The sequence below is a fragment of the Coregonus clupeaformis genome, chromosome 32, assembly GCF_020615455.1.
Source record: "Coregonus clupeaformis isolate EN_2021a chromosome 32, ASM2061545v1, whole genome shotgun sequence".
In the NCBI taxonomy this organism is placed as follows: domain Eukaryota; kingdom Metazoa; phylum Chordata; class Actinopteri; order Salmoniformes; family Salmonidae; genus Coregonus; species Coregonus clupeaformis.
This window is the reverse complement of record NC_059223.1, coordinates 5,795,155-5,820,283: the sequence shown is the minus strand read 5'-3', so window position 1 is coordinate 5,820,283 and position 25,129 is coordinate 5,795,155. Positions and strand designations below refer to the sequence as shown.

Below are 25,129 nucleotides of genomic sequence, written 5' to 3'. Positions count from 1 at the left end.
AAACAAAGTTCACGTCCATGGTAACAGGAATATCTGTAATTGTTGGGCATTCCTCTGAGGCCTGCCAAGAAACAGAGGAAGTGTTTGAGAGCTTGCCTTGGCCACTGGGGAGTTATACATAGCAACCATGCACTAATGCAGTAGTTACAGCATGTTGTGAAACATATTCAATGGACTGTTGCTCCTCTTGGGCTCACACATACCTGAATCTTGATGAAATATTACACAGGACAAGTCTATGTGAACTCAAGTGTTTAACTTTATTTGAAAGTTAAGCAATAGTGGTACACAAGAACATTCTTAGCACTTACTGTAAGGTTCTGTAACACTTATAGAAAGTTGTACTGTACAGAGTTATACCTCGTGATTTCATCAGATCATAATAAGTTGAGAATCATTTTTTTTCCATAAAAACTATCAATAAATATCTAGATCAGACATTATGGCAAACAGGCTTCAAATTTTCACATGAGGGGGGCAGAGTTAAAGTGTAATAAAACCAAATTATTATTCACCAATTAAAACATGTTAAAAACTAATGTTGCACTTCTGCGTAGTTTAAAATTGTTGCATGAGAACAGACCATGTGTAAGTTCCATTGGTCCTTAAGTGAAATCCCCACCCACCCGGGGCACCGAGCCATGCAAAACCAACTCACCCATTGTTTGGTAGTTCCCTGTAAAGAAATTAGGAATTCAAGTATCACAATGTTTGACAGATACAGAGGGAGGTACACAGCAAAGAGGGTTGATAAATTAACAAGGCCGCATAATTTCATCTCTCCCAGGTGATGTGCCACACATCCACAAAAAGCACTTAAAAAAGGGCTGAATTTGAATTCTTACAATCAGGATATTATTGTGCAAGTAAAAGTTGTTTTTATTACAGACTTATGCATTAGTCCAGACTAAGCGTTTATTTGAATTGGGGACATGAAGTAATTCAAACCCAGCACATGAAGCCCATAATGAGGAGGTAGAAACACAAGCAAATATAAACCATTAATGTTATGGTAACCAATGATTACAGTTGAGGATTCTTTATAACAATCAAGAGATGAGTGAATATTGCAACGACTCACGTATGACGTTGAGCAAAGTGCATCTCTACAGTGTTGCTAATTGGTAAAAAAAAAAAGAGCATAGAATTCAGCAGCAGGAACAAGGCCCTTGCAATTCAATTGTCTTGAAGAAAATCCAAGGTCTAGATTCAAAGCTGCTAATACCATTGATCTTAAAAAGGGGCTCTTAAAACAGATGGCAAACCATTATACGCTTAAGCGCTAGAAAAGAGCCAAAAAGGGGGGAAAAAACGTAACATGCATTGGCTTAACATGGCCACAAACTTGATAGCGGAATGAAATGTTGCAGTGGTTAGGTATGCATATCATAATGGGATAGGGGAGATGGGGAAGGAAACAAAAAAAGCAGTATATATCAATAGCGTTTTTGCACCATAAGGCTTTTGGCTGGTTCTTCAGTCAGCTTCCTCCTCAGACTCCTCTTCCTCAGCAGTCTCCAGCCAGGTCAGCCACTGGTTCACCTTCACAGGGAGAGAGAACATACCATGAGCCCAAAACAGAGATACACCACAGACATGGGTAATACATTTATAGCCTAATAAAAAAAGCCAGTTTGGTATGCACCTGCAATGGTGTGAGTTGCAATACACATTATCTGGGAGTATAAATCTATTTACCTGGAATAATGCTTTTCCCTTTCCAGGAAACTCTTGAGTTATGTCTTCTTTCCATGCAAGGAAGGCTTCTTCTTCAATGATTTCCATATCGTAGAAGTGGACAAAATAGCGCAGTAACATGCCTAGAGAGAAATAATCTATATTTAAAAAACATGTTTTGAACAAAAACAAGACCCTTCGAGGTAAATGTGTTTGCATTCAAATTGATCCAAGTAATAATTTGGGCCTGTGACCCGTACGTACCTTTAGGGAAAGCGTTAGCGTTGCAGTGGACCTGCAGTGCATAGAGGGCACTGACTTGCAGGTCCTGGTGATCATGCAGGAACTTCTGCATCACTGGCTTGAAGGCCAGCAGCAGCAGCTTCTCCTGGTCCAGCTGTTCTTTAGTGGGGGCTGATAACTGGTCTTCTTCCTCACTGGCATTTATCTCTTGGGCAATGTACTGCAAGAAACTGGGTGGGGGGGGGGGGATTTAGACCAAGTCTTAACATAAGTCATCTCAAGATGCATACCCACTCCGCAATGTGGGCATTGGCCCTTTCCCCATACCTGGTCATGAGGATGTTGACGAAGCCCTTGTCAGTGTGGAGCTTGGGGGAGATATTGTCCTTGATCCACTTGTAGATGGACTGGGGAGAAGGGTCTGCTTTGATCTGCTTCAGCAGTTCCTTTTCCAGCTTCATGAGAGGGAATAAGAAGCTCAGGCCTTTGCCCTCCAAGATTTCCAGCATGCGATCCTTGTTTTGGTCGATTTCTGCAGATGTGAGTTTTGGCAAATGTAAAAATCACAACAATCATGTTCAAATGTGAAAACATGAGAGCTTTCTAGGCTAAGGGTTTGAGGAGACGTTGACATACCAGGCAGCATCTTCTGCATGTTGACCTTGCTTTGCTGGAATAGATCAGTGAGCCACTCGCGGTCCTTCAGCTTGGCAGTCTGTTGCAGACAAAGCAGGAAGAGGGGGAAGTGGGTGCCGTTCTCCAGAGGGTGGGCCAGCTCATCCATGCTCACCAGCTCTGCGATGATGGCTCGCGCCGCAAACTGGGCCAGGTAGGACTTCACAAGAGGAACGTCCACTTCGATCTTGGGACACTGGTCCAGAACACTGAGGAAAGCCTGTTAAAAAAAAAGAGGCATGTGGTGAGTAAATTCACTGAACAGTACACCCTTTGATATCTTACAACAAAAGCTCTTCCTTTGCCATGACTGGAAGACTGACCTGCATGAAGCTCTCCCCAGTAACAAGGCCCTCGGTGCGGAGTGTGTGGATCAAGGTGCTGGCGTGCTCCTTGTCTTCGTCTGGGCAGTCAAGAGAACAGATCACGATCTTGCTCAACATCTCAGGCAGGAAGTGTTTGGGAGCCTTCATCTCTCTTACACCTTTCACAGCTTCATCAATGTTTTTGCTGTTCAGGTAATCAGTCACTATGGTCTCCTGATAAGATATAATATGGACAAAGACTGTTAGCTTTCGAATTTCCTCTGTGGGGCAAAAAGTATAACTTGAGAGAGTGGCTGAGATAGTGAAGTGGAACATACGGTCATCTTAAGCAACTCTTCCTTTGCAGGAGGCGGTTTCTTGGTGGTCTTTGGAGGTTTTTCCTGAATTGGAGGAGGGTTGGTTTTCAGACCAAGTAGAGGAGGCTGAGAAATGATAAGACCGTTTAGAGTGGGCACAGACTTTAGATAAGCATAAACTCCAGCTGAAATGCTATAAAAGCGGTATGCGTGTTTTTCTTTACCTGTCCCAGTGGTGGCGTTTGAGTGCGTGGAGGTTGAGCACTTGGAGGAATCATTGTTGGTATCTGCGGCTGCAACTTTGGCACTTGGTTTGTGTTGAGAAGGAATGACTGTGCTGGCCTTAGACTGATCTAAGAGGGGGAATAGAGGGTATTATGCATCGTTCTCATCTCTTGCATTAAAGTATTTTGGCTTGTTGCCTGTGCAAACGGTGGTTTAAAAGAGTGGGTATCTACCAGGTGTTGTACCTCATCAGCGTTGAGCGATCCTTTCTTGATGAAACGCGGTGCCATGTCCTTAGACTGAGCCTGATGTTGCTGTGAGTGATTCTGGTTCTGGAAAATTGGATTCTGCCCCTGAGAAATGTTTGAAATTACTTTGGATGCAATGCCATATCCATCAAGATTTGAGCAGTTCAAGAACACTAAAAAATGACTGCTTTTAGTAAAGGGTACAACTTTTCACCTGGTTAGATTTGATGAAGGGCTTGCCTCCCATCTCGAACTGAGACTGGGTAGCAGGGGCTGTGTGCCCACTGTGGCCGTTGAAGAGTGGGTTGGTGCGGTGACGGCCCATGGTGGGCGAATACCGGTCCTGAATCACTCCAGGGCCTGTGCCGATTCCACTCCCTAGTAGCCAGGACACACGTTAAATGTTGGACAACAGGACTCGAGAGACAGCAATAAGCTCAAACTACTCAAGAGCTTGTCATGGATGTACCTGGCATCTGTCCAAACATATCCGCCAACCCTCCAAGAGTTTCCCTGTCAAGTTTCATCCTAGGCATGAAGGGCCCCTCCAAAAAGAAGTCAGTCCTCATTCCCTGGGCCATTGGTGGAATAAAAACACCCAAATCCTGCAAGACACAAAGCAGACATGTATTAAGACACGCCGTGGCATTACAGATTCATAAGATTTGTCTGCACTTAACACAAAGAATGGTTAACTAACTTTTACTGCTTCCTGACGAATCTGGTTCATCGTCTTTGGTCCATTATCGATAAAAGCTTTGCGAGCCACCCAATTGTTCTCTCGCAACTCCACTGAATCCTGCACTAGGAAACGAATCCTTGCCGGCAAGTCCTTGTTGTTCATTAAGGATTTCATACGGCCAAAGTACTGATCCATTAAAGACTGCAAGAGAAACCAATTAGTCATGCCCAAATGGAAAATAATATTAAGATACTAGATAAAATGACTCAAGAGTATATGCTTACCCTAGCCTTTTCATGATCGAGTCTAGGCCCCACTGTTCTCATTATCTGACAGAGGCACTCCAAATCTTCCCCCATATCCTTAAGTTGGACTCTCTTCTTCTTTTCCAAAAGCTGAAATAAAGACACAAGATTAGTTAACATGCATTTCATATGGTTTAACTATATGAAAACTGTGCTAATGTATTAGACTTACTGTTTTGATGCACTTATGAAGGATAGATTCATGGATAAGATCGAGTTTGCCAAGTTCCCCAATGAATTTGATATTGCCCAGCATCTTAAACTTGGCAATGGCATGCTGCTCCTCTTCCTCAGAGGTAAGAGGGTTGTCATGTTTGTCATAGACTGAGGGAATAGAAAAGAGCAACGGTTAACACAGTCAACCACACAGGGCACAGAACATAGGCACATTTTTCAAATGTTTACTCACTTTCAACATTTCTGGCACGGTTCTCAAATTCATCTTGAAGCTTAGAAATCAAAAGTCTCCTGAATGTCTGCAAAACACACATTGTTGCCAAATGAAAAGATTAGATGGGGAAAAACACCAAAATGAGATTAATCACATTGTTGTTTAACCCCGTGATACCATTGTCTATAATGGTAGTAATCAATCTTTGATGAGGATGACAAAGACGCTTACGGTGCTTTGTTTTTGTGACGTTTGGATCTCTGGCGATGGGCCGTCAAAGTTCGGTGCGTCCTCTGCCAAGCGCAGACATAGCTGTGCATAAAGCGAACTATACTTGGGCTCTTCAAGGGCTTTGTCAACAATCTGTTTGAAAAAGGGTGATGTACACTGAACAATATAGCCATTTTCCACTCGATCAATAATAAACATGAATGCACACAGAGCTGAGAAATAGATTTTAAATTACCAGCAAGATTACTCCTTTTAGGACGAGTTTTGAATCTACGCCCACATTCAGGAGCTCAAGGCATAGCTTGTCAAACTTCTCGGGGGTCAGTTTATTAAGTATGCTGAGGATGGAAAGAATAGGAAACATAAGATGAAAAATACTTCATTTGAAGACACAGGCATTATCTTGTGTTAGAAAATAGCACCACTGTAACACATATTTCACTGAAATCAGCAGACTTACCAATGATTTCGGATAGCTTTTTTTTCCTTCTATGTGGTGCAACCAGCTTACAAGATTACATTTGTCTTTGAATCGAATGTATTTTGCCACAATTTATTAAGGGATACATACCCTCTCACTTTCCTGAAGATTGCATCATGTCGTTCTTTTTCATTGGAGGCATTGGCATCTCGTCTAGTGCTTCGTGAAGGAACCCATCTCTGAACGCTAGATCCTGGGGCTTTCCCCAGGAACTCGCTGCAATTAACAACAGCATTAGTGACATCTGAAAGTAAGAATGTTTTGAGTAACATTAAGTTGTGGTAAAATGGCTTGAATAGTACCTGTTGCCGACAGTCTTGGGATGGTGTTGAGAGGCACCCCTACCTCCTCCCCCACCCGAAGAAGCACTGTGGAACAAATATTATTTACTTGATGAATAATGTGAACAAAAGGACATAGCTAGGACTATTAAAGCTATAATCTATTCTACACTATGTCAAGGATATCAGTAGGAAGTAAAACGACGACCCATGAGACACAAGTTGCATTTAGACTGAAACAAATTACAATCTTACCTGAAACGAGAAGCACCCCCTTCTGCAATCACACTCTCCACTTTGGCGGCTTGACAACAATGAAATCACGAAAATAATAATATTCAAAGGGTGGGGGTAGGCAAAAGCGACCTGAAGAAAGAAAAGCCTTTTTACAGTACAAAGTAAATTAAGAATACATTGACGCATGGCATACACTTCCTGCTACAGCATAGAGCTAGAATACAGCACAAAGCTAGCTAACGTTAGCTAGTTTCACTCGCAGCTACACATCCTTTGTTGTAAATGGCTAGTAGCTAACGTTAGGCTAGCTAGCTATGTCTGACTCATTTAGCTAACTTGCCTAGCTAGACACAACATGACAAGTACATTGTAATGCTGAGATTCCGAATCAATGTCATGGTTAACTTAGCCATCCATTGCTGTTTTGATCAAACGTGGTATCAGTTTATTAATAATAACTAACGTTAACTTGTTAGCTAATTAAAGCTACCGGTAGCTAGCTCATCATTTCCTCAATACCTGTTGGATGTGGTGGATTAGTTAGCTACGTTAGCTGGCTAGCTAGTTAGCAAGCAGTCATATCACCTTCAACATTATTATTGTCAGCTGTCTTGTGATACGATATCAACATTTACTAAGCTTATTAGCTAGCAGCTCATCGTTCTTTTAAATGAAAATAACAATATGCCGGTTCTGTGTGGCAAGTGCTTAATATTAGTTGTATATTCCCAATGGCAGGACGCCATTTTCTGCTAATGTGTCGAGATAAATTGTAGTTAAAATGCTAGTTAGCTTATAGCCTGCTAACCAGTTAGCATACGCACGAAACGCCACATTGCATGGAACGCTAGTGGCTAGCTAGCTAGGCTACCATTCGGAAGCCATTTTAGAACGGTTAACGTTAACCGGCTAGCTAGCCAAACCTAAAGTTAAATGCTGACAAGATTTAACGATCATACCTTCACCGAAGCAACGTCAGTTTTGTAGGTTGTGTGGTTTCCAAATATGAGAAATAAAAATATAGAAGGAGGGGACCCTGTTTGGTCGTGATTAAATGGAAATACTTAAATAAAAAAAGCAGTGCGTTCCAGGGCCAAACCTCGCACCGGTGAGAAGAATGCTGACTGTAATCTACGTCATGCGTTGATGGGAATTTATTTGCTGGGCTGCCAGCCTTTGTATCGCACGTAAAACCGCATCAAATACTCCCCCACATATTTTTTTTTTAAATCCCTAAAGAAAAGAAATATGTAACGTCAGTTTACTGGGGGAAATAAATGCATTATGCATTATGTGTTGTATTCCTGGACTGAATTCATAAACTGCACACTCTCTCTTTGAATTGTTATAAAGCCTTTTATCTAATTCCTAATAGTGTCTGAAAAAAAAATACAATATTTATTTTGTTTTTTCTATTCTATTTATTTGTGTCTGAGCTATTGTAAATGTGAGTATGTGTTTTTATATAATTATTAGTTGCAATATCTGGATTTATAAAAAATTGTATAGCGGCTTATTTATTTTATTTTTTACCATCTCATTGACATCAATTCAAGTAATATAGAGAGGCTCCTCCTCTACAGGCAGATGGTAACCCATCTGTGGTGGTCTCCCATGGTTAAACCCCTTGTCATTCAGTTTCTGTAAAGCCATGGGTAGTATAAGTCTCACTGGCCCGATTATCAGAGTGCCAAAGTGCACAGGATGTCGACCCAGACAATGTGCTCATTTGCCAGTGCAGTACATTGATTGACTGGGGGTCTGGTGCCTCCAGGCAGTATGTTTAGATTTAGGAGGCTCACTGACACATCTCTGATAAAAGTAAAAGAGAATATCGGTTTCATGTAGCCTATTGTTGTGAGTTCTTAGGGATTCAACTTGATTCAGTGGGCTATTTTACGATTGTCCTGAATTTCAGTATTCTCATTCAGTGATTTCAAAACATTAACACTATTTGATTTACAGTTCAGTGCAGTGTACAGAACGTTCTGCTCTTAGATTTCACAATAGTCATGATGAACCGAGAGGAGGGCCAGACTATGTTGCTGAAATAAGTTCCTGGAACTGTGTCTTAACATTTGGTCAAGTGACGCAGTATGCTTGTTGACACTGTTGATCACATTGCTCATGTGGTCATGTTGAGTCAGATCCTCATGCCTCCGGTAAATGGCTACCGGTGCTCAGGATTCTTTCTCTACCACCCACATCATAAATACAGTTTGTGACTTATTCAGTGGCTGTACCTCAAAGCCCTCCACCAGGGGCTGAAACTTTAATCAATCTTTCTCTTGTCAATGTGTCTATTGGTTTTATGTACTTTCTTGTGTTTGTCATGGTTCATTAGATTACATCATGGTCGGTTAGAATTTTAAGCACTATGTGTAATCTGCTTTCTAAACAACTGGGCACAAATGTGAATTCAACATCTATTTCACCTTAGTTCCACGTAGATTTCATTGAAATGACGTGGAAACAATGTTGATTCAACCAGTGTGTGCCCAGTGGGATGGAGCATAGCCCTGTATAAAGGATTTCATTATCAAGGAAGTTCACTGAGCATTGTGTTTCTCCCAAGTATTTTCCTTTTGGAAGCAGAGGTTCTTGAGGCCGGCATAACACAAGGCTAGACACATTTCATTCTGCCAGTCTGTACCTGTCTGTCTCTCTTGTAGTGTGTCATCAGCCCAGCCCCATGGTCAGCCACAGTAGGCATTAGGCAATGCCAGGACTGAATACACAGACAATGATAGATACATTTAAGGTTTCTTATGCTTACTGGCAATCATTAACATTGAGCATGAAGCTACTTTTACTACATATACTCTGCTAATTAAATTGCACTCCTGTCAGTGGTGATGCTGCCTTCAAGCATGTCTATTGAAAGCAATCGCATCAGGTATTAAATTGTGCTGATATGAAACATCTGAAATGTATGGTAGACAGGAATACCTTGACACAGTACCCGGAGGCTCTGGGGAAATGAAATCAGTTTAATCAGATATTGTCTTTGTTAGATACTACTGCACTGTTGGAGCTAGGAACACAAGCATTTCACTACACCCGCAATAACATCTGCTAATTTTGTGTATGTGACCAATGAAGTTTGATTTGATTTGATTATATCCACGCTGACAGACTTGCTTGACATCTGCCAAGTTTAGCTATTTCCCTCTCTGATGAAAATCCCATTATTTCCAGTCTTGATATATTCCTCAATGGAAGCACAATGGCGCCATCAGGGTTGGGTAGGTTACTTTATAAATGTAATCCGTTACAGTTACTAGTTGCCTGTCCAAAATAGCAATCAATAACGTAACTTTTGGATTAACCAAACTCAGTAACATAATATTTTTGAATACTTTCCCCGTTAAGAGGCATTAGAAGAAGACAAAAAGGATCCATCAAAGACATTTGGTGTGTCATCATAGTGGTCTCTGATTGGTGGTCATCATTTGGTGTGTCATCATAGTGGTCTCTGACTTGTGGTCTGACTTGCTCAGGTGGAGCAAACTTAAACTTGCATATTTTGTCAATGCTGAATTTAATGCCATCAAGAAAACAGAAAGGCGTCATAACGTTTTTTGTTGTTGTTGCAAACATCCTTTCTGAATTGAAAAGTAATCCAATAAGTAATCATCTAGGTTTTCAAAAGTATCTGTAATCGGATTACAATATTTGTGCTGGTAACGTAACTGATTACAGTTACAGTTTTTTGTAATCAGATTACATGAGAGGATTGTGAGCTAATACCTTTGTGAAGGAATTCTTGTACATTTAGTTTTTTTGTAATTCAAGACAATGACCAATGCACATCACACTAACATGTTTAACTCTTGTAGGTAGTTTAGAGAACCTTTCAAATTCTGGACCGTGACTATGGTCAATAGGCCCGAAATTCCTTTGTCACTGTGGAAGCTGGCTGCTTCATGGTCAGTTCTTATTACCCACTTAGCGACTTTCCCTCACATTTCTACAGGCAGCTGTGTGACTGTAAGGCTTTCTTAAATCATTGATCACAGGGACATAGACCAGCTGTCTGGCTGCTAATAAGGCCCAAAGTGATGCCATCAGAAGACCATTTGTACAAGCTTGTTGCAAGTGAGTTTACAGTAGGCCCTATGTTCGTACTGTTTGTGTGCGCCAGTGCCTGTGCCAGTGAGTGTGAGTATCAGCAGGTTTTAGTTTGGGGTCTTCAATATACAGAAGCTATTTACAGTACGAGAACTGCCTTGCTGCCCTCTTTTATATGCGTTTGTCATTTTAACAGTGCTTACGTATCAGCAAATATATTACTATCTGTGACTTTCCTGGTGCGTTGTCATTTCAGTTTCATATGCAACCTCCCACACTAGAGTGACCAGGGGGGGTTATACTTCATTAAACATGCAGGAAGGCCAGGGCTCAGCACTTAGCAGCTCTAATAATTTCACTCACACATTGCTGCCTTGACGGTTTTGGACAAATGAAAGACAAATGGAAGTCTTTTCAATGCATATCTCCAATGAAGAATGCAGCATAAGCATAGCAAAGGTTTGTGAGTCTAGAAATGTATAAATATTTATGAATCATAAATGATAGGTAACATAATATCTTACTCTTAGTCATATTTATCTGAGCTTCTATGTCTGTTAGAATGTTAGGCTATCAGTACTCAATATTTCTGATAGGCTATCAGGACTCAATATTTCTGTCAAGGACTCAGATTATTGACTTGCTGTATTACAAATGACCAGTAGATGGTGATGATGAGCTCTTTATGATTTGGAGCCTCTGCTAGTTTCTCTTCTCTACCTCACATGCACATGGAGTGTTCATATAAACAAGTGCTATAAAGCTGCAAGATGTGCCAGGAATCCAGCCTAACACTTTGAGTGACTAAGTAGATTACCTATGCATATAGCTGTCAGTTTTTTTAGGAGTTGTTTAGTCAAGTGACTAAACAAACGGTCTGATCAAATCCTAGTGTAAAGTGAACTAATGACACCCCAGTGTGGTTAATTGGGGATGGATTGTTTGAGTGTTGCAGTATGGGACCCCTTTGGAGGACTGAGGCACACTGGTTGATGACTGATAGGCAGGCTCTCTGACAAGCTGCACTCTGAGAGATGGAGGTCCATTCTCCACAGTAAATGCCTGTCAACCACCTGACAGAGTGACCCATCTTACCCCAGTGTCACTACACTTACATCCCCCTAAAGTTATTAATCTGTGGAAAACTCACTTCTCCCAATATTTAGGTTCAATAGCCCTTGAGGATGTCATCAAATTTCAGAGGGAATCGCTGCAAATTCTGAAATGATCCATGATCTGTGAATAATAGGCAAACAACATTTTCTGTTTAGGTATAGTTAGTTGACTGTACCCAAGAATTAGAAACACTGTAATGCCAGCTGATGTGAATAGTTAATTCCCAGCTGTGCTGTAGTTAAAAAACGGAGCTCCAAACGTTGCATAACATTGATTAATTTCAATCAAATCATAATGAGTGTCCCCTTGTAATCATTTAATGTGTAAAGAGCAAGGTACTTTTAGTTTAGCTGTAGTCCTGATACGCAGGAGTGGCAAGAAAGTATTGGTTACAGACAGACAAAAACCTTGACCCTACTCAGATGACCCATTGTTATGCCACTGTATAACATTCCCAACCAAATCCCTCAGGTTTAGTGAGACAAATGGGCGTCAGATTGGTGGTGCCAAATTACTTTGGCATGCAGGGAGGTGTCCTGTCAGGACTGAGCGATGTGGGTGCTTTATCTTCCACTCTGATACACACTATGAATTAAAGCCTGATTAAAGGACTGGCCTATCTAAACAGGCCAAGTCACCTGGGCCAGCTGGCCTTGGGAGAGAAAAGCACACAGGGGAATACGTTTTTCATTATAAAACTTTTAAACATAGAATGTGGTTGTAATACAGTAATGTGTTGTAGGCTAGATTGGTAGATTTACAGTTTTGCTTTCTTGATCCCCTTTCAATATTTAGATGGACTTCATTGTCTTTAGAACTTTTAGAGATGCTAATAGGAGACTGTAATCCCCTGATGTACACATGCTGACATAAAGGGAAATGTGTCCACCATCTCCGTCCACCCGAACTCAATACTTGACCGTCAAGTGGTGTTTGATGGATATTAGTTGTGGACTGAATCTTATGACACACCCTAAACTCTAGGTATTGATCGAGAGAGGGCTTGCAGCCATGTGTGGAATACTAATACTGAAAGCAGTCTGACTCACTGACTGAACATACTGTACTTTATGTGATTGTGTGTGATGTGTGATTTCTAGCCATATTCAGATTATTCATATTCAAATGAATACTGAAGTCATGCAGCGGACATTCTCAGGGGTTTTGACTGACCGATTTTGTGTTTCAGAATAGAAAAGCATATGCTCTTCTTGTTACATTTACGGCATTTAGCAGACACTCTCATACAGAGCGACTTCCAGTTAGTGAGTGCATACATTATTTGAAAAACATTTCATACTGGCCCCCCATGGGAACCGAACCCACAACCCTGGCGTTGCAAACACCATGCTCTAACAACTGAGCTACATCCCTGCCGGCCATTCCCTCCCCTACCCTGGGCCAATTGTGCGCCGCCCCATGGGTCTCCCGGTCACAGCCGGCTACGACAGAGCCTGGATTCGAACCAGGATCTCTAGTGGCACAGCTAGCACTGCCTTAGACCACTGCGCCTCTCAGGAGGTCACTGAGGGCAGTACAGCTGTTCATAGTGCACTATTTCAATAAATACTTTCTCGCTACACTCACTATTGTGAAGACATTTACAAATGTTTGAGCACAGACCAAGTAAATATGTTTATCTGAATTTAAAATCCACAATGAAGTCTGAGACATCCTCACTGGAGAGAGTTATGCTGGGGTTTTCAATAGGTGGCCTTGGATGAAGATTTAAAAAGGACTGTCGAGGCATTGTGAGGCATCGTCTGGGGCAAGAAGAATGCAGGCACACACAGCAGAGAATCTAAATGAAATGCTTGCGTGTGTCACGATCGTTGAGAGACGGCTCAGACCAAGGTGCAGCGTGAAAAGCGTACATATTTATTCAACTCAATAAACATAACAAAACAAGAAACAGCGTAACGTGAAGTCCTCAGGCTATACACATACAAGCCTAGACACGGAACAAGATCCCACAACTACGGTAGGCAAACAGGCTACTTAAGTATGATCCCCAATCAGAGACAACGAGCGACAGCTGTCTCTGATTGGGAATCACACCCGGCCAAACATAGAAATACAATACCTAGAACATAAACATAGAATTTCTAGCATAGATTCTCACGCCCTGACCAAACCAACTAAAGACAACCGGCCTCTCAAGGCCAGGGCGTGACAGCGTGTGATGGCACCAATTTTCAGATGAAGTGAAGAACAGCTCAAAGATGCTTCTGGGTGTCTCCATCAGTTTGGAAAAGTCAGTAGAAAGTTACACTCGGTTCCCATGTTGCTCGTTATGAATGAAGTGTCAAGCTCAGAGATTTTCAATACCCAGCAAAGGCTGAATTTAAAGTGGTCTTTCAGGAGATTTTTCAAATACAGTGCATCCTTGACGTGATGTTTTCATGGTTTGTGATTGGAATCCTCAGGGACAATATGTAAACATTGTTGCATTGCCAAATATGATAAATCTAAGCATTGACAGTCATATAGCTTACATCCATAGATTATTTTAGACTAATCTTCATCCACTTTCCATATCAGCAGTCTTTTCTACGAGATCTCCATGAGTGATATATTTGTTCTGCTGTAGCAACACCTCCAGAACAGAGCATTTATCACATCCTCAAGCACTCTCTCCAGAGTTGTTTTTCCCAACAGTAAACAACTTCTGTGCCTCACACATATATGTGAGAATCGAGACAGGATAAGGTCTGTCAGTCTCCTCAAAGTGTTCACACTGAGATGAGCCTAGATGTACAGTATATCTTGGCACTGGCGTGATTTGCTTCCAAAGGTGCTCCTCTTGTCTCATACTGCATGTGTGTTTGTGTGTTTGCTTGCATGCCTGCAATCATCCTCAGGTCCTTGGTTTCAGTATGTTGTTATGAAGGAGCTGCCCTGTATTCAGCAGTGGGGGAGGATCTGTGCCAAGATTCCAGGAAGGCAAGGCTGCAATCTGCATGTCTTTGATCATGTTTATCTTTCAGGCTACAAATGAGGTTAGCCAAGTGTAGACTGACCTCGTTTTGATGGGGGCAGAGTGCTTTTGCCCTGCATCCTGAATCTCATATACTGTAATATCTATGATCTGTGTGTCCCAGAGCCAAAATCTCCATCTTCTGCATTCCCATGTTTCATGAGGGAAATAAAAGATCCCAGAAATGTTCCATATGCACAAGAAGCGTGTTTCTCTCAAATGTTGTGCACAAATTTGTTTACATCTCTGTTAGTGAGCATTTATCCTTTGCCAAGATAATCCATCCACCTGACAGGTGTGGCATATCAAGAAGCTGATTAAACAGCATGATCATTACACAGGTGCACCTTGTGCTGGGGACAATAAAAGGCCACTCTAAAATGTGCAGTTTTGTCACACAACACAATGCCACAGATGTCTCAAGTTTTGAGGTAGCGTGCAATTGGCATGCTGACTGCAGGAATGTTAATTTTCCTACCATAAACCACCTCCAACGTTGTTTTAGAGAATTTGACAGTACGTCCAATTGGCCTCACAACCGCAGATCACGAGTATGGCGTTGTGTGGGCGAGCGGTTTGCTGATGTCAACATTGTGAACAGAGTGCCCCATGGTGGCAGTGGGGTTATGGTATGGGCAGGCATAAGCTATGGACAAAGAACACAATTGCATTTTATTGATGGAAATTTGAATGCACAGAAATACCGTGAAGACATCCTGAGGACCATTGTCGTGCCATTCATCCGCCGCCATCACCTCATGTTTCAGCATGATAATGCACTGCCCCATGCCGCAAGGATCTGTACACAATTCCTGGAAACTGAAATTGTCCTAGTTCTTCCATGGCCTGCATACTCGTCAGACATATCACCCATTGAGCTTGTTTGGGATGCTCTGGATCGACGTGTACGACAGCGTGTTCCAGTTCCCGCCAATATCCAGCAAACTTCGCACAGCCATTGAAGAGGAGTGGGACAACATTCCACAGGCCACATTCAACAGCCTGATCAACTCTATGCGAAGGAGATGTGCTACATGAGGCACATTGTGGTCACACTAGATACTGACTGGATTTCTGATCCACGCCCCTACCTTTTTTTAAAGGTACAATATCTGTGACCAACAGATGCATATCTGTATTCCCAGTCATGTGAAATCCATAGATTAGGGCCTAATTTATTTATTTAAATTGACTGATTTCCTTATATGAACTGTAACTCAGTAAAATCTTTGAAATTGTTGTATGTTGCATTAATATTTTTGTTCAGTATACACAGAAAGATAATTTGGAGGTTGTCCTTTTATCAATAAACTACCAATTTACTTAACATCATTGTTGAAATATTACAACACTAGATTACAGGGTTGGTTAATACAGGAGACTCCACGTGTATCCACAGAGTTGGGTAAATCTGCCTTTTCCTACCAGGCCCTTATCATGTGGAATAATCTCCAAGTAACGTTTGGTTTGGATGTGTTGTTGTCTCTGGGTCAGTTTAGGAGAAAGGCTAGGGATTTTTATATTGATAAATGTGTTTGTTTTGTTTGATTGTTTATTGTGTATGTAATATTTGCTTTTCTTTTATTGCTATTCTTTTAATTTTGTGTTTTAAATTGTGTATATAAAAATAATCTGCATTGTTCCCAGGGCACATTTGCAAATGAGACCTAGGTCTCAATGTGTTTTTCCCCGGTTAAATAAAAGTTAATAACAAAAATTTCAAGCTGGGCACCACATAAAGAGAAAGCCATTTGTATACTCACAACCACCAATTACAGACTTCACTGTTTCGTCCATGTGTTGAAAATGTGTCTACCAGGATGAGCAATGGGCAAAATCAATAGAGGTCAGCATTGAAAACATACCTTAGAGATAGAGACAGCAGTGAAATGCGGCAGGTAGCCTAGTGGTTAAGAGCGTTGGACCAGTAACCGAAAGGTTGCTGGTTTGAATCGCCGAGCCGACTAGGTGACAAATCTGTCAATGTGCCCTTGAGCGAGGCACTTAACCCTAAGTGCTCTGGATAAGAGTGTCTGTTAAATGACAGAGATGGTAAATCTAAATGGAAACTGTGTCTCAAAATGGGGCAAGACGAGGAGAAACAGAGCTCTTGAATGACATTGTGCAGCTGCCCTACTGGATATGTACAGAATATGAGAAATGGAACTCTGTAGTGTTAAATGGATGAAAAAAGACTTGCTGTTAATTACTTTCTCTGCCTGTACTGTTGAAAACACACCCCCTCATTTCATGTTTTCAGAGTATAACCAAATGTCTTGAAAATATTTATCGTCATTCAATCACATCCTTTTGAAAAGCCTGCATGTGTGTAATTTAGAGGAACTACATTATTCAAAATGTCATTAATGGTCATAATAATGGATTGCATTTTCTATAACACTTTTCACTAGTCTCAACATTTTTTACATTGTATTGGTAGCACCCACCTGGGTAATACATGTCAACCTCACATCGGCTTCCAATGTGAACAGGCAAGTGGGGGCTTTGAGTCCCTTCCACTGTCCTTGGGCATTGGGTTGCCCTCCACCACTTGGATGATCTCCCATTTAGGTACCCACCAGGTCTAACCCTGCTTAACTTAACACAAAGTCAACAGAGGAATGGTATGACAGCTGACTGCCACGTTAACACACACTTCTCTTCAAGCCACAGGTGTTATTTACTCTTTCATATGCAATTACACACTTCGTCCATGGGAGGAAAGCTGTCATTTTCAAGCGCTGATGGCATTTTTATGTGCCAGTCACTTTTATATTGGTTCTCCAGAGAGACATTTTAGTGAGTGGTGAGTATTCGGTGTGCTAAAGCTCATGCTGGTGTTTTTCATTTCAAGGACACATAAATCATTACCTGCCTTTCACTGAAATCCCTTTTCCATCCTTTGAGCCCACCCAAGCACTCCAGTGATGATTGACAGGAGGTATTGCATACATAGTGCTCAGAGTTATGAAATGCACACATGACCACTGGCTGCACTTCTCACCATCCAGGCAACGCCTTAAATGCCAACACTGGTGACTCATACAAAAGAGGGGTATCATTTGAGGAAAGAGGTGTCAGAGTGGTTTGTGTTTTATAATTAGGCTGAATCCATCAGAGAACAAGTACAGCCAGAAAAACGTTTAAATGCACTTATTTTAAGTCGCTCTGGATAAGAGCACATGCTGCTAAATTACTAAAATATAGTGTAAATGTAAAATGCATTTTCATTATTCTTCCTAGATTTGAAACTATACTGAACAAAAATATAAATGCAACATGTAAAGTGTTGGTCCCATGTTTCATGAGCTGAAATAAAAGATCCCAGAAATGTTCCGCACTCACAAAAAGCTTATTTCTGTCAAATGATGTGCACACATTTGTTTACATCCCTGTTAGTGAGCATTTCTCCTTTGCCAAGATAATCCATCCATCTGACAGGTGTGGCATATCAAGAAGCTGATTAAACAGCATGAACATGATCATTACACAGGTGCACCTTGTGCTGGGGATAATAGAAGGCAACTCTAAAATGTGCAGTTTTGTCACACAACACAATGCCACAGATGTCTCAAGTTTTGAGGTAGCGTGCAATTGGCATGCTGACTGCAGGAATGTCCACCAGAGCTGTTGTCAGAGAATTTAACATTAATTTCTCTACCATAAGCCGCCTCCAACGTAGTTTTAGAGAATTTGGCAGTACGTCCAACTGGCCTCACAACCACAGACCACATGTATACATCTGGCCCTTCATTGGACACTGTTTTAACAAACCTCCAAACAAGCTTCAACGCCATACAACACTCCTTCCGTAGCCTCCAACTGCTCTTAAACACTAGTAAAACTAAATGCATGCTCTTCAACCGAACGCTGCTTGCACCCGCCCACCCGACTAGAATCATTACTCTCGACGGGTCTGACCTAGAGTATGTGGACAACTACAAATACCTAGGTGTCTGGTTAGACTGTAAACTCTCCTTCCAGACTCACATTAAGCATCTCCAATCAAAAGTTAGATCTAGAATCGGCTTCCTATTTCGCAACAAAGCCTCCTTCACTCATGCTGCCAAACATGCCCTCGTAAAACTGACTATCCTACCGATCCTTGACTTCAGCGATGTCATTTACAAAATAGCCTCCAACACTCTACTCAGCAAATTGGATGTAGTCTATCACAGTGCCATCCGTTTTGTCACCAAAGCCCCATATACTACCTACCATTGTGACCTGTACGCTCTTGTTGGCTGATCCTCACTACATATTCGTCGCCAAACCCACTGGCTCCAGGTCATCTATAAATCACTGCTAGGCAAATCCCCTTCTTATCTTAGCTCACTGGTCACCATAGCAACACCCACCCGTAGTCTGCACTCCAGCAGGTATATCTCACTGGTCATCCCCAAAGCCAACACCTCCTTTGGCCGCCATTCCTTCCAGTTCTCTGCTGCCAATGACTGGAACGATCTGCAAAAATCTCTGAAGCTGGAGACTATTATCTCCCTCACTAACTTTAAGCGTCAGTTGTCAGAGCAACTTACCGATCACTGCACCTGTACACAGCCATTCTGAAATTAGCCCACCCAACTACCTCATCCCCATATAGTTATTTATTTTGCTAATTTGCACCCCAGTATCTCTATTTGCACATCATCTTTTGCACATCTATCATTCCAGTGTTAATTACGAAATTGTAACTATTTTTGCACTATGGCCTATTTATTTATTGCCTTACCTCCATAACTTACTACATTCGCGCACACTGTATATATATTTTCTGTTGTATTTTTGACTTTATGTTTTGTTTACCCCATATGTAACTCTGTGTTGTTGTTTTTATCGCACTGCTTTGCTTTATCTTGGCCAGGTCGCAGTTGCAAATGAGAACCTGTTCTCAACTGGCTTACCTGGTTAAATAACGTTTTTTTTTTTTTTTTTTAAACACACCCGCCCAGGACCTCCACATCCAGCTTCTTCACCTGTAGGATCGTCTGAGACCAGCCAACCGGACAGCTGACGAAACTGTGGGTTTGCACCACCGAAGAATATCTGCACACACTTTCAGAAACCGTCTCAGGGAAGCTCATCTGCGTGCTCGTCGTCCTCACCAGGGTCTTGACCTCAGTGGTGTAAAGTACTTAAGTAAAAATACTTTAAAGTACTACTTAAGTAGTTTTTTTTGTGTATCTGTATTCTTTTACTTTCACTCAATACATTTGACCTGACACCCAAAAGTACTCATTACATTTTGAATGCTTAGCAGGACAGGAAAATGGTCAAATTCACGGACTTATCAAGAGAACACATGGTCATCCCTTCTGCCTCTGATCTGGCGGACTCACTAAACACAAATGCATCTTTTGTAAATGATGTCTGAGTGTTGGAGTGTGCCCCTGGCTATCCATACATTTTAAAAACAAGAAATTGGTACCGTCTGCTTTGCGTAATATAAGGAATTTGAAATGATTTATACTTTTACTTTTGATACTTAAGTATATTTTAGCAATTGCATTTATTTTTGATACTTAAGTATATTTAGAACCGAATACCTTTAGACTTTTACTCAAGTAGTATTTTACTGGGTGACTTTCACTTTTACTTGAGTAACTTTTTATTAAGGTAGCTATACTTTTACTCAAGTATGACAATTGGGTACCTTTTCCACCACTGCTTGACCTTGACTTCAGTAGGCAAATGCTTACCTTCGATGGCCACTGACACACTGGAGAAGTGTGCTATTCACAAATGAATACCGGTTTCTACTGAACCGGGCAGTTGGCAGTCAATGTGTATGGCGTCGTGTAGGCGAGCGGTTTGCTGATGTCAACGTTGTGAACAGAGTGCCCCATGGTGGTGGTGGGGTTATGGTATGGGCAGGCATAAACTATGGACAACGAACACAATTGCATTTTATCGATGGCAATTTGAATGCACAGAGATACAGTGACGAGATCCTGAGGCCCATTGTCAAACTATTCATCCGCCGCCATCACCTCATGTTCCAGCATGATAATGCACGGCCCCATGTTGCAAGGATCTGTACACAATTCCTGGAAGCTAAAAATGTCCCAGTTCTTCCATGGCCTGCATACTCACCAGACATGTCACCCACTGAGCATGTTTGGGATGCTCTGGATTGACGTGTATAAAAGCGTGTTCCAGTTCCAGCCAATATCCAGCAACTTCACACAGCCATTGAAGAAGGAGTGGGAGAACATTCCACATGCCACAATCAACAGCCTGATTAACTCTATGCGAAAGAGATGTGTCGCGCTGCATGAGGCAGATGGTGGTCACACCAGATACTAACTGGTTTTCTGATCCACGCCCCTACCTTTTTAAAAAGGTATCTGTGACCAACAGATGCATATCTGTATTCCCAGTCATGTGGAATTCATAGATTAGGGCCTAATGAATTAATTTCAATTGACTGATTTCCTAATATGAACTGTTACTCGCTAAAATCTTTGAAAATGTTGCATGTTGCGTTTATATTTTTGTTCAATGTAGTTCCAGGTGCATGAGGTACATCTGTAAAGTTGTCAAAGGCCAGCTGTGAGTATGGTTATGAATGTATAATTTGTTCATTCAGTTGTGTTTGCTAGAAATAAACAATAATTGTGTATGATGATATGGAATAAAGTGCTTTACAGCTGCCATATTAGTTTGAGATTGCACATCCCACAAATAATTTAAACCCACATCACAACATGATCATTTCTTCCTCATTCACCCACATTTAAATTATTCTGTTCAAGCCAAATCATGGTTAACATCTGCTAGTCATTTAGTTCTCATCCTAATTAAAACAAAAATGGTACTATGTGTAATCACTGCATGCTAAGATGATGCATATTTACATGGTAACTATCACAGTGTACCCCTGCCTCTTCTGTGAACCCTTTTCATTATGCCGTTTTATCACACGTCAGAACTTCAACTATAGTTGTCTCATGGAAATGAGCAGCGTAACCCTTTATCTCACCTCACGGCTCATAGATTGGCAAGGTGGCTCAAAGGTCAATGAAATCAGATTCTCAGGATTAATGAGGCTGAGGCCTCCCCCTTAGGGTTTCACCTTGCCCACTGTCCCTGTGCTAACACACAAGGCTAATTAATCATGCACCCAAGCAGTGGTGGTGTACTGCATCATGACCAACAACCAATCTCCACACACTGGGGAGCCCTGCCTGCACTGAGGGTGATCGTTTGATAGTTCCAGTGGGACTTCACAGACTAACTTGGGGGGTAATGAACGCAATCGCTCCTACCAAGATCATAAGTGGTCATAAACAACATATTTAATGTAGTGTAAAACTTTGAGGGCCGGTTTCCAGAACTCAGATTAAGCCTAGTCCAATGGAGAATTTTCATTGAAAGCGCTTTTTAGTCCAGGAAGATGCGTAATCTGTCTCCGGGAAACCAGCCATTTTACAATCCTACTGGGTCTCACTTTACAGAAAGTGTCCCTAATACCAACGCAGTCTCACGGCAATTCGTATTATACTGTATGTAAATCTGTGACACTCCATATCATTTAGTATGATATGTGAACTGAATAGCGGTCGTACAATATCATACAATTTAGAGGACGTATAGTATCATATGTCTTTTTGATCATACAATAGCATACCTTCTTGGAGGACGTATAGTATTGCACGTCTTTATCTGAGACCAGAGTTACGTTGGTGGTTAGGGGAACTAAAGACAAAGGTTAAGTTAGAATAACAGACTGGAAGCTTTAAAAGGAGGGTGGTGCTTGAAATCATTGTTCTTCCTCTGTTGACCATGGTTACCTGCAAGGAAACACGTGCCGTCATCATTGCTTTGCACAAAAAGGGCTTCACAGGCAAGGATATTGCTGCTAGTAAGATTGCACCTAAATCAACCATTTATCGGATCATCAAGAACTTCAAGGAGAGAGCTTCAATTGTTGTGAAGAAGGCTTCAGGGCGCCCAAGAAAGTCCAGCAAGCACCAGGACCGTCTCCTAAAGTTGATTAAGCTGCGGGATCGGGGCACCAACAGTGCAGAGCTTGCTCAGGAATGGCAGCAGGCAGGTGTGAGTGCATCTGCACGCACAGTGAGGCGAAGACTTTTGGAGGATGGCCTGGTGTCAAGAAGGGCAGCGAGGAAGCCACTTCTCTCCAGGAAAAACATCAGGGACAGACTGATATTCTGCAAAAGGTACAGGGATTGGACTGCTGAGGACTGGGGTAAAGTCATTTTCTCTGATGAATCCCCTTTCCAATTGTTTGGGGCATCTGGAAAAAAAGCTTCTCCGGAGAAGACAAGGTGAGCGCTACCATCAGTCCTGTGTCATGCCAACAGTAAAGCATCCTGAGACCATTCATGTGTGGGGTTGCTGCTCAGCCAAGGGAGTGGGCTCACTCACAATTTTGCCTAAGAACACAGCCATGAATAAAGAATGGTACCGACACATCCTCCGAGAGCAACTTCTCCCAACCATCCAAGAACAGTTTGGTGACGAACAATGCCTTTTCCAGCATGATAGAGCACCTTGCCATAAGGCAAAAGTGATAACTAAGTGGCTCTGGGAACAAAACATTGAAATGTTGGGTCCATGGCCAGGAAACTCCCCAGACCTTAATCCCATTGAGAACTTGTGGTCAATCCTCAAGAGACGGGTGGACAAACAAAACCGCACAAATTCTGACAAACTCCAAGCATTGATTATGCAGGAATGGGCTGCCATCAGTCAGGATGTGGCCCAGAAGTTAATTGACAGCATGCCAGGGCGGATTGCAAAGGTCTTGAAAAAGAAGGATCAACATTGCAAATATTGACTCTTTGCATAACTTAATGTAATTGTCAATAAAAGGCTTTGACACTTATGGAATGCTTGTAATTATACTTCAGTATACCATAGTAACATCTGACAAAAATATCTAAAAACACTGAAGCAGCAAACTTTGTAAAGACCAATACTTGTGTCATTCTCAAAACTTTTGACCACGACTGTATATTTTGTATGTCTCTGAGGCCAGGCTGCTAATACCCATTAGGTTACATGTTGGTTACAGGTAGGCAAGCGCTGTGATTACATGATCAATGTTGAAGTACTACTGTGTTCTGTCCTTGGTAGCCTAGAATCAAAATGGTTGTTTTAGACTAGAGCCAATAATGGGAATTTTAGTCTCAGTCAATCATTCTCCATTCCCTTGGAGCCTGTGAGACTGCAGCATGTTGATTCAGAGGTTGCGCTGCCATACCCGACACCTCTGTCCCCTTGGGCCACTACTAACCAAGGCCCAGATCCACTGGACGGCTAGGTGCCTTTCAAGCCTCTGCATTAATTCCTTAGGCCTCCTTCAAATCCCTTCCCTGCAGTTCAAAATGCAATTGAAGTTGTTGAGCATTGCAAACATGAATACAGTGTTACTCTTAATACACTCCGTCAATTTAAAAGGCAAATAAGGACTTGTCGTCTGCTTGGTAAGGTATTGTTCGGAACAGTCCTCCTGTGACTGGTGCGCCTGCCAGGGTTTTGCATTGTGTATTGATTTTCCCTCTAAATTATTTACCATGATTGGCTCAATGGTTACACCCCAAATGAAATTCATTGGAAGTGGGTAGTTCTAGGCTATAATTAATTTTGATCAGTGTGTTTGCCTTTGGAAAACAATTGACTGTGTCATTGATTTGTGTCCTCTCATGTGCTGTAACTTTCCCAATGTTATATAATCCATCATAATTATATCTGTGATGACTAGCTCTAGGAATGAGCCACACCAAACACAGTGTAGCCCCTGAGACCCTGTTTATACAGTATGCTCCTGCTATCCCTACAACTGAATAGAAAGATTTGGATTACACAACAGCTTTAGCAGAAACGGAATGGGAAACAGCAGATGAGAACAACAGCAGGCAGTAACAGTGTAGGTGGAACATCAGAATACTCCTTCTCTCATAATGTGACTCAGACTCACAGGACATAGGGAGAGAGATATTTGAACCAGACACATTTACCACCTTAAAAATGCAATGTTATGTACAGTATTGTAATTTAAATTATATATCACGTAAATATAGTGATTAACTCAACTACTTTGATTTAACGTCTATGAAGTCCCACCCACCTACCCACACTACAGACATGTCTCAGGAAAAAGTGTCACATTAATCTCTGGTAGGGGGTGGAGGAAACTTTGAGCTGTTATTGGGCCTATTAATATTTAATAGGGAAGGCCCTTTAATAAAAGTCTTTGAGCAGACCAGTCAAAGAGACGCTGGACCAAAGAGAGCCTTCTGGGAGATGCTGCCGCTTTTCTAACAGAAAAAAAGAATCAGCCAATGAATGATAAAAGAGGACAATAAACGGAGCAGAGAGAGAAGAGAGAGAGAGGCAGGATTGAAACAGAGGTACAGTCTCTAGATTCCTCAACGAGGGACAGCGCTTTAAATGCATGACACAATGGCACAGTTCAAGTGTTGTAAGATGCATTCAATTTCTGTATAATTGGTCTTGACAGCCACTTTCCAGAAATGCTTGAGTTTAAATGTATCAAATGTGTGGACCGATTTTAGTGTTCAAGCAAATAGTCCAGATTATTCCTTTTTAAAATGGTCTTTAGAGGATGGGCATGTACCAAAATATATGATTGCACACAGGGCCATATCATCCAACATACTATACTGCACTCCCACAGC

At 41.6% G+C, this 25,129-nt stretch overlaps 1 protein-coding gene across 1 annotated transcript in view; it reads right to left on the bottom strand.

Moving 5' to 3' along the window:
* Window positions 1-241: 241 nt before the first annotated feature.
* Window positions 242-25,129, bottom strand: part of eif4g2a (eukaryotic translation initiation factor 4, gamma 2a) — a 96,728-nt gene continuing 71,840 nt past the window's right edge. Inside the window, exons 2-21 of the mRNA XM_045209956.1 lie at window positions 6,317-6,365; window positions 6,083-6,148; window positions 5,871-5,996; window positions 5,535-5,637; window positions 5,300-5,431; window positions 5,087-5,153; window positions 4,850-5,001; window positions 4,657-4,767; window positions 4,391-4,573; window positions 4,160-4,295; window positions 3,905-4,068; window positions 3,688-3,795; window positions 3,442-3,570; window positions 3,239-3,343; window positions 2,919-3,134; window positions 2,557-2,815; window positions 2,248-2,452; window positions 1,942-2,150; window positions 1,699-1,820; window positions 242-1,542 (exon numbers count right to left, since the gene is read on the bottom strand). Coding sequence (XP_045065891.1) covers window positions 1,477-1,542; window positions 1,699-1,820; window positions 1,942-2,150; window positions 2,248-2,452; window positions 2,557-2,815; window positions 2,919-3,134; window positions 3,239-3,343; window positions 3,442-3,570; window positions 3,688-3,795; window positions 3,905-4,068; window positions 4,160-4,295; window positions 4,391-4,573; window positions 4,657-4,767; window positions 4,850-5,001; window positions 5,087-5,153; window positions 5,300-5,431; window positions 5,535-5,637; window positions 5,871-5,996; window positions 6,083-6,148; window positions 6,317-6,365 — 2,708 coding nt within the window. The 3' untranslated portion in view covers window positions 242-1,476. The remainder of the gene's footprint in view (window positions 1,543-1,698; window positions 1,821-1,941; window positions 2,151-2,247; window positions 2,453-2,556; window positions 2,816-2,918; window positions 3,135-3,238; window positions 3,344-3,441; window positions 3,571-3,687; window positions 3,796-3,904; window positions 4,069-4,159; window positions 4,296-4,390; window positions 4,574-4,656; window positions 4,768-4,849; window positions 5,002-5,086; window positions 5,154-5,299; window positions 5,432-5,534; window positions 5,638-5,870; window positions 5,997-6,082; window positions 6,149-6,316; window positions 6,366-25,129) is intronic.